We start from the raw sequence: 10,443 nt of genomic DNA, 5'->3' as shown, positions 1-10,443 counted from the left end.
TAGGGTTTGGGTCAAAAGAAAAAATAAGAATAAAATCTTAAATTTATTAGATATTATTAATAAAAACCTAATTGCGTGTTGAGTGGAGTTTAGTATATTTATTGATTAGAACCAAAAAATAAGAATAAAATATTTTGGGTAATAATTACAAAAAAATGGTAGGATAGAAGTAATCATTACTATTGTTATAACATTAGCTAAACAAAAAAATACAGTAAAGCAAGATTTTTAAATTTAACTGGAGAGTAGTTAAGTACTATTGACGAATAAAAACTACAAATACATAAGATTATGATTATACTTTGACAATCAAAATATCTATTTTTAAAATACACAATAAATATTTTAAAATTTTGTATGAAATTTTATTCTACACTATTATATATACTTGTCGTGCTCCGTAAATTCACATTTTGTAACATGTAAATAATAAATATAATTATCTTTTAACCTCTTTAATTTAAACACAAAATATAACAAAGGAAATGACAATGTCATAAAGATTAACAAAAAAACAAAATCCATTCAAACACAAGAATAATAGTCAAAGGCATAAGTTTGTTTTGATAAGAAACATAAAACTTAAAAATAATAAAAGTGCAAATCATGCAAATCCATTTGGAGACCATACTTCAAAATCTTTATTTCTTAATCTTTGGGGTGATGAGGTCCAACTTGATAGAATTGTTTATTTCAACATTCCCAGGACTGTTACGACGTTTAGTAGAAGAGCTATCAACATCATAAACATCTTCAAGGTTACGTTTAATGTTTTCGAACTTTGACGGATCTTGATCATTAACATCTATAGGATCTGGCGTAACACTGTCACCCATCACAAATTGAGATTCCTGAAACTTAGTCAAACAAAACTATCAGTTTGCTAATAATATTTTCATTGTAGAGTAAAAAAATGTATAGCACAACAAAAAAAATACCTTTGATAAACTTTTCACATTACCAACTGAATCGGACAAACATTGAACATTTGACTCAGACACATCAGACTACAAAAATTCAGAATAGTTTCAATCTATGAATACAGAAACGTAAATATAATAACTGAATTATTATTATTATGTTTGGAAGAAAATAATAACCTCATTAACTTTCCATTTTTTCTCCAGAGCAGAAAGTAGATCCTCATCGGAAGATAACATTGAAATTCCATAGTTTTCAATCCGGTTGGAAATGTTAAAACTGGAAATTTTGATTTGAAAGGCAAACTTTTTTTTCAACAACACATCAAACTCAGATGGAAGTGACTGAAACGATCCTTCGGTGGAAGTGTCAACCTGTATAATGGGATGAAAATAATAACATATATATCTATTGTTTAATAAAAAACTAATAACATTTCTCAGAATGAAAACTAATTGTACCTTTGAATAAATATCAAGTAGTTCTTTCGAGGTTTTCTTCAAAAGCTTAATAGCTTCATAATCAAACAACGTACAGGAAACGGTTCCGGTGGAATCCTGAACCCTTAGAGGTATCTTGTATCTATTATATGATAAAATGTTAATAATTGTTAAGAAAAAAAAGTATATGAAATTATATTTGACATTTAAAAGTAACTATAAAAAATGTATAGATACCGATGAACAGGAACAATGTCAACAGCATCACAATCCGGGTTTATACACTCAAAAGACTTGTCATCCAATACGTCAAAGCTGCCATCATCTTTCTCAACCAATTCAGATTTCTCTTCAATTTGCTTCTTACAATGATTGCATGATAAATAATACCAAGGCTTATCATTTGAAATTGCTATAATAGTACCAACAATGATAACCTTTTTCTCCTAATAAGTAGATTATAGTGAGAGATAAATATGATAAAATATATAAGATACAATAACCTTTTTTTAATGTATACCACATCAATTGAAGCAATAAAACCGGTCAACACAAAATCTTCAACATTTAGAAACTCATCTTCTGTATTCGATATCACTTGAGAGCATGACTGTTTACTTGAAGATGATTTAGATAACTCCTTCTCAAGATACCTATAACAGTACAATTTATTAAAAAAATTAATTAAATTTAAAACGAATAATAACTTATTAAAGATATACCTGTCTTTGAATTCTTTTATCTCATGAATATCAGAATTTATGAAGACACGACTTGCTTCAAACATGTTAGTAAGGCCAACTTTACCTGATTATAACACACATGTTTTTTAAATGATACATAAAAAAATTAATTATGCGAAATTGAAAAAATTAATATATATATATATATATTTAAATGACATTGTTAAAATACTTTGTTAAAAAATATAACTAATACCTTGATATATATTCGCTGTGCCAAAATGAACAACTATAACGACATGAGCAGGGCGGTTTTTATCATTCATGTAGTTTGACAAAGTGATTGCATAATTTTCCCACAACGTTACACTAATCTTCTGATCTCTGTATAAAAAAAATGTTTAAATTTAATATCAAAAGAGTAGATTAATACATATATAAATAAAAATATATATATTGACTTGTTGTTTATAAAATAATTACTCGAGATCCTTTAGGGTTATGTTCATTCGTTTTGTTTTAGATCCATCCTTCCTATTTGCATCTTCAATAGGATATGAGACAACCAAATAACCGATGAAATCTGTACAATAAAACAGTATGATAATATATAAACAACTGAACTTATTCAATAATTAAACAAAAATAATTTTAAAAGTAGTTACCTATTGGTGTATTCACTTCAACTTTTTTACTCAACACAGATTTAAAATCAGTGAATTTAAAAAAGTACCGAGGACTAGACCAGTTATCAGTTTTCAGAACAGACGTGAAAGCATACAACGATAGCTTCTGATCTTTTCCAGTAACCTTAATCTTGGTTGTATCTTTGGCTAGAGATGGTTTGTGAATCAATAAACAGTCATCAACTACCAAAAACTTAAGGAACCGTTTGAAAAGCTTATGTAAACAGCTACATTGAATGAACGAACCCTGAAATAGTAATTATATATAATGACTTTTAGAACATGAACATGTAAAACTATTGTTAAAAAAAGGATATTAATAAAGATATAAGAACATTAAAATATGTTACCTCTTCATCCATCAACAACATGTCAACTCGATAGATTTGGTTATCATAACCATTCATTTTTTTATCCCACATGGATATGATCTTAGCTTTGATGGTATAGTTTGTGGAATGAGCATTAAGTGACCTGAACATAGTAATCTGATTGTTCTCCATTTCACTGGTAAACAAAGAAAGTTTCAGTACATGATTCTCATTCTGTTTTATATAAGAATGAAGAAAATAATTGAAAACAGGGAAAATGGTTTAACCTCAGAATTCGAAAACCAAAGCACAAGAAAGAAAAACAAATTGAATGTGAATACAACTCTTTAACTTCACGTCTTATTTATAGAATTCAAAATGAGAAACTTATGGAATAATTGGAACATATTTTTGGAAGTTATAAATCATTTACAAAAATATAAATTTGAGAGAAAGTATTTTCGGTTACGGTATTCATTTCCTAATATATTAGTATTCATTTGCTATTCAATCTCATCAATTCAAAAAAAAAATTAGACTTACCAAACAATCTATTTGGACATTGACAAACTGAGTGATCATATCAACCAGAAAACATATATTTCAATCAATAGGAAATCTTTTCAATGATCAAATTAACATCATACTATAAACCATGTATACATTTTTTAGGATTTTGCACTCCCCCAAATAATTTAATGTACACATAAAGAAATTTCAATAGTACATGTTAGTGATATCAGAGTTAAAAACAAAATTGTACCTATAAAGAGTTTTCAAAACATCATCTGTACAATATGACATTTGATCATTTCAGCGAAAACAAAATCCGGAGACATGAGGCAAAATCTGAGGATGAAATGTAAAGACAAACAATGTTAGTAATCTAGGTAAAGACGGTAGAATCTTTGATTTACAAAGATACGTGCATCCATTAACAAACATCAGATGAACAATATTGCATACAAATATAAATTAAACAGGATTAATGAAATAATAACAGAAAATAAACTGCATAAATTACTCTTTTTTGATTGTTATTAACATAAAAACAGACAAATTCATTGGATTATGAAAAATTACATTGTTAAAACCTAATAAACCTCAAATAAATTAAGAATTTTAAAAAAGATTGATAGTAAATGAATGCTAATTGCGTATGTTTAACTTCTGACACGCTCCTTTAAGTTCCGATGCTGAATCCGAACATGAATCTTCGACTGAGAAGAGCAGCGCTGTCACGACCCCGACCCACCCGGGACGGAATCGGGAGCCGCGAGCAGTCCAGTGGTACCCGTGGTATCTGATTTAGGCGGCAGCGGAAGTCTTTCTTATTTCAGGATCTTTTCACCGTAAAATACTCGTTTAATATATTATACAAAGTGTTAGGGATAAATTCCCATAATTTACAATCAGTTGATTTCACACAGAAATCATTATTTTCCAAAACATGTTTTACTTATTTATTCACAATGAGCCACTTCTCTGAGCTTGTAGTGCTTTACTGCACTTTTCCTGGATCACACAGATCACCTGAAACATGTTTGAAAAAGGTTTTGTCAGCGGGGAAATACTGAGTGAATCATTCTGTTTTCTAAAACGACCCGTTAGTTATAAATTACAGTATTAAGGGGAATTATAATGTTTCTGATATCAAACCAACTACCCGCAGTATTTGTCACTCGACCAACCATTGGCTAGCCCATTTGTCCAATGGTGTCTGTGACTGTGGTCAGATCACCCCTTGGCCACCCGTTTGTCCAAGTGTGACGGGAAATAAGTAATGTATACAAAACCCCACATACCGGCTGTAATATGGTGATTACATAGACTTAATCCCTGTAATTATAACCTTTGAAAATAACTTGGAGTTTTGTAATACTTACTCACAAACTGTGAGAAAACAGTTTAAAAAGAAGAATGACTCACATTGCAGATTAACGAGCAATAGATAAGCCTACTGATTAGCCTCGATTAACCTAAATTAACACAATGCACACACAGGCAGGTTAGTAACTAATACAGCAGTTACGTCAATTCACGAGATTAAACCCTCACAACGATTAATCAGTGCGATACTCGATAATTCAATCGGATTCACAACGAATAACAGAGCATAGTCCGAATTCGAACAGCACTCTAATATTCAAGTCGAAATCACGACGAATAATCAAAGTACAGGCTCAACTGAGCAGCACCCGGATTATTGTTGGATAGTTATAATCGATCGGACGTTGAATCGTATTAGCGATTAAGTTATTACCCTGATTGTGGCAGCACCTCGTGATTAGTGTGTGTGTGTTGGACTGTTTCTGTAATAACTCAGTCTACGTAACTCGAATTTCCGTCGTTCCAAAGACAGATTTCAAGTTCCAAGGCCTAGTATTTATAGGTGAAATTGGACTCCCCCGCGTGTCGCGGAAGAAGTCGTGACCCCTGTCGCGACTCGCCTGGGGTGCACATCTAGCCTAGAGTAGCCTTGTCGTGGGTATAGGTCTGCTGAGTTGCCAGTTCGTTAATTTTCAGTTTGTACACGCGTTTTAGAGATAATTATCAATTTGGGGTTTAACCCCCTTGAGTTTTAGGGGCCCAAATCCTGATTCTGATTATTCTGAAAATATTAGGGTTAGTGCAAAATTACTTGGGTGTCTCAATTAGGGTTTTCTTATTGACTAATTATTGTCCTAATTATTGATTTTAGTGGCAGTTGTTACAAGCGCTAGAAAGAAGATGGAACGATTTAGGGTTTGTAAGTGGGAAATGAGGAGAGTGAATGATTTAGGTATTTTAGGTACCTTATATACCCGGGTCAAAAAAACGGGTACGGGTAACCAAATCCGGACCCCGTGCGTAAACATAACATATCTCACACTTTTCCCGCCAAAAACACATTTTGGTTGCACAACATAAGGACACGTGTCCCACACTTTGTTTATATATTATATATATAGATGTATACAAAATGTATAGTGATAACTTTTTTTTGAACGGCAAAGAATCTCACGTATAAACTTATTCTGTTCAGGGTTATGTGTAAGGTTGACTCCTCGGCTGCCGTGAGACCATACCCCCTGATGCGTGGAAACCTGATGGAATCCATACCCTCCCCCCACCCCACCGGTCAGGTTTAAACCCGGGATTAAAGCTCGGATTCGTCCCTTCACTCAAATAATTTATTTATCAAGTTATAATTTATCTAATTTAAAATTTAGTTAATTTATTTCCATATTATGAATTAGCAACTTCTTGTTGCATTGTGGTTCGTACCCCAAGCTTGGGGAGTTTAAAAACAAAACTTTGATTTTTCACTTTTAACCCAAACATTTTCATATTTTATATTTTAACCACTTTTAATTTTTTTTACTTTTAACTCAAAGTTTTCCATCTTTTATAATTTTACACAACACTTTATTATTTACAACTTTTGTCCCCTACACTTTTTATCTTTCGCAAGTTTTTCGTTTTACATTTCGTTCTAAATTTTGCGAGTTAACACGTCGTAGCGTGCATGTGAGGTTCAACGTTTTTTGCTTTATTTTTTCATATTTGTGCTCTATTTTTTTATATTTGACAGACCCGTCGCAACGTGTCCATTTTTTCCCTTTTGACAAGTTCGCTGCAACGGACGGGTCCTAGATCGACTAAGTTACTATTTTCTACGTTTTACGTTTCTGGTTAATTTATTCGCATTAACACACTGTAACGGGTGTGCGTGGTTCAACGATTTTAAGTCTGCTTTTTGTACAGTGTAATTTTTCCCATTTTATCTATTTTATTTTTACGATGTTGAGAGTCGATGCCGTTGTGGCATTGGTGCTACTTGGCACGGTTTTACGAACGTTTTTAACATATTAAATTTTTTACTAATATTTTGTTTCGGCTTACCTCTATACTTCCTTTACTTAAAAACTATTTTTACGTACATATTTTATGTATGGGTAGGTATAAATATGATTTGTACTACATTCCGACGTAAATTTTTATAGACGAGTGTATTTTCTAAAACGCAATGGACAGAAAACGTAAAAAAATGACTTTTTTCTAAAACGCAATGCATAAAAAACACAAAGAAATGTCTTATTTCTAAAACGCAATGACCAGAAAACACTTAAAATGTCTTTTTTGTAACATTTCGTATTTTTGTAATTTCTATTTTTAGAAAGTCGTATTAAACTTTCTAAATTCAGCTAGTGTACTCTCAGTTTACCCTATTTGGTATTTTGAGACTGGGATCATAATGAAAAACGCATCGTTTTGATCATATGCTTGTTTTAATACTATGTTATGTTAATACATGTTAAAACACGTTAAACTATGTCGAACACGTAAAAACAGTGGAAAGATATTCAAATCTTGGCTCTCGAAACAAGTGTGATCAAGAGATTACCCTAAACCAGACAAAATCGGGAATTCGTACGTTAATTCGGTAAAATTACCAGAAATTGGGAATAAATCAAATAGATATAACATATATATATATTTAATAAATAAATGATTTATGAAATTAATTTTTAGTTAAAGTGGTTAGTTAAACCTAACCTAGTTAGTTAAAGCATATTTATATGCTAACTAGGTTAGCTATTTAATAAAAAAAAGGGTTAACTAGGTTTGTTTTTGTAAAGGGAATAACTAACTGAGTTAGAGAACTCAGTTAGTTCAGTTAAGTGTCAAAAAAAGAATTAAAAAGGGGTGAAACCCCCTGGAACCGGCTATAATGGGACTCGAACTGGCGACCTCTCACACAACAAACAACACTCTAACCGCTCGGCCGGGCATGCCACATCCAAACTAATAAGGAAACAAATTAAATTTAAGCGTTGATTCAAACATTTCATTTACACCCTTGCCGCCCAAACAAGTCAACGAGCATCTGTTTCGATTCCAGCCAACTTTCCTTTTTCCTCCTCCTTCGTAATGTTGCAAGTTACCAAGAAAAAGATGATGATTGACAATCAATCATCATATCTCCAAACTTATATCGTCAATCACCAACCTTTCCATGTTTTCGGTTCAATCAATCAACTCGTTTCCATATAGTTGCGAGACCCGTAATGCTATAAATACCGAAAGCCGCAGCCCTTGTTCGACACCGTTTACCCTCAACACCTCTCACCACCTCCCTACTGTTCATCATCGACCTCGCCGGAAAACACCTACAAACACCTCACCCTTCACCTCTCTTCTTCTGTTTCGCCGGAAACCACTACCTCGCCGGAGCTGCTGCTGTGGCCGCCGCTGCTACGCCGGAGAAGACGACTGACTCCGGTAACTTCCTCCGGCTAATCCCTTAATTCACTGTTTTTATTATTATTATTATTATTATTATTATTATTATATTATTATTATTATTATCATTGTTATTATTATATACTTATTATTATTATTCTTATTATATATAATGATATATTATAAAAGAAAATAGATTTTATAATTAAATCAGAATAATTATCATATATATATATATATATATAGAGGATTTATTATATTAATCAAAGGATTATTATTAATATATCTATAAAATTAGAATTATTGAGAATATTATTATTATCATTGTTACTACAAGTAGTATTATTTAACAAAAATAATATTCAATATATTGTTATTAATTTCCATTGTCACATTAATCATTTTTACCAACCACTAATTAACGAATTCTCAAACAAATAGGGTAAATCTCTTGCGCTTGCTTCCAATTCCCGTGGGCAATCTCTAATCTCTTTACCAAGAAAACGCAACGCAATCAATGTGAGTATACTCGATCCCATTTTCGTTTTAAACACTTTGGGTGCAACATGTATTCCATATTCAAATTACACCACACTTGAAACTTGTTACATTCACACTCTATCCACATTTAAACACGAAACATTTTACTGCTTGTTAATCTCATATGCTACACAAGTTGATCGTATAACACAAGTTGATCGTATAACATAAGTTGATCGTATAACACAAGTTGATCGTATAACACAAGTTGGTCGTATAAAACAAGTTGATCGTATTGAACAAGTTGAACGTGTTAACCTCCCGCTAGTCTATTGGGAAAGGCAAAGTGGATCATGTTATTCGTGTTGGATATGAGTATTTAAACATTTTATTCTACTATGCTATGTATCAAACTTGTATACTCGCCAACATTGTGTTGATGTTATTTTAATACATGTTGCAGGTTGATAGATGAAGAATTCAAGAATCCAGTTAGGGTGGATTAGAAACACACCTAGAAATAAACTATGTTGGAATCTTGTTTTGTTTATTTGAACAATGTATGACATTTTAGCATTTATGAAATTGAATTTAAATTATATTGTCACATTTAGTGTTATGTTGTTTTGAGCAATTTGTTCGTCTCATCCCGATGTTTCCGCCATCGATTGGGGTGTGATAGATTGGTATCAGAGCCATAACTATAGGGAATTAGGTAGGATTGCCTTACTTTTGCCTAGCCTATAGTAGGAGTACTCTGATACCATATTGGTATCAGAGCCATAACTATAGGGAATTAGGAATGCCTTGCCTAGTCTATAGTTTAGGAGCTTTCTCACTATGTGTTGCTTAAAACAACTTCCTTGCTACCTCACTTGCTTCTCTCTATTCTTTTGGACTTCTAATATACATGCCTTTCCTAAGACTAACACAATACACGTTTGGAAGACACTCTTACAACACAATCGAAATGACTTATCAAGATAAGGGTGATTCCCACACTTGATGATGATTTTCACTCAGTTATGCTTTGATTTTTGCACGAAATCTACCCTCAAGTTAGGAGTGATATCCAAACCTTGATGGGAGTTTTCCATTTCATACTCTAGTGGACCCTTATCTTTTGATAAGTACCAACCACGTTAGGGTACGATGTTATCAAGTTAGAGGTGATACTCGCATCTTGTTTAACTAGTCCCACTCCTCGATTTTCGCTCTCGCCAAAGTCTCGATTTCCCAATCGATTAAGGACGTGTAGTAACTGGAAGGGTTAGGTACCGGTAGTCGGGACGTCCTGTCTAGGCTTGGCATTCGTATAAATCCATTAAGGACCCGTTGCCTACCTGGGGACCATCGATGAGAGTACTAATACCTATTAGGCCAAAGCACGTTTCCTTAATTCGAGAAGGTCTTCGACTCACTTTGGAAGTGTCATATGTTACGTTCCGTGACAATCCATGTTTATGATAAATCTCTTTTATGTTATCTCAATTTCTATGTTATTTTACATTGAGCGTTATCTTCATTTCAAGATAGGAAGTCACAACTTACACTATTGTCGCAATTTAAAACAATTAATGAAACTCCTTCGTGAACAAATTAAATTTATCATGTTTTTTATCATACATGTTACCCTATGTGAGAATTCATGTCACTTTATTCATGTTATACTATGTGAAATTCTATGTGAAACAAG

The 10,443-nt window shown here is 32.4% G+C and overlaps 1 protein-coding gene across 1 annotated transcript; it reads right to left on the bottom strand.

Moving 5' to 3' along the window:
- Window positions 1-641: 641 nt before the first annotated feature.
- On the bottom strand, window positions 642-3,233 carry LOC110944812 (replication protein A 70 kDa DNA-binding subunit C-like). The gene is made up of 11 exons (XM_022186456.1): window positions 3,081-3,233; window positions 2,710-2,977; window positions 2,528-2,627; window positions 2,301-2,428; window positions 2,084-2,168; window positions 1,882-2,014; window positions 1,599-1,807; window positions 1,383-1,503; window positions 1,101-1,295; window positions 939-1,007; window positions 642-851 (listed from the first exon to the last, which is right to left on the bottom strand). The coding sequence occupies exons 1-11, from the start codon at window positions 3,231-3,233 to the stop codon at window positions 642-644; spliced, it is 1,671 nt and encodes a 556-aa protein (XP_022042148.1).
- Window positions 3,234-10,443: the final 7,210 nt, after the last annotated feature.

The sequence above is a fragment of the Helianthus annuus genome, chromosome 6 (genome assembly GCF_002127325.2).
Source record: "Helianthus annuus cultivar XRQ/B chromosome 6, HanXRQr2.0-SUNRISE, whole genome shotgun sequence".
Lineage (NCBI taxonomy): Eukaryota > Viridiplantae > Streptophyta > Magnoliopsida > Asterales > Asteraceae > Helianthus > Helianthus annuus.
The sequence above is the reverse complement of the archived record's forward strand: the minus strand, read 5'-3'. Positions and strand labels throughout refer to the sequence as shown.

Coding starts and splice junctions, on each gene's coding strand:
- LOC110944812 (XM_022186456.1), bottom strand. CDS start 3,233: ATGGAGAACAATCAGATTACTATGTTCAGGTCACTTAATGCTCATTCC. Junction 2,429..2,527: donor ATAACCCTAAAGGATCTCGA/GTAATTATTTTA, acceptor TTTTTTATACAG/AGATCAGAAGATTAGTGTAA. Junction 2,015..2,083: donor ATAAAAGAATTCAAAGACAG/GTATATCTTTAA, acceptor GTACTGTTATAG/GTATCTTGAGAAGGAGTTAT.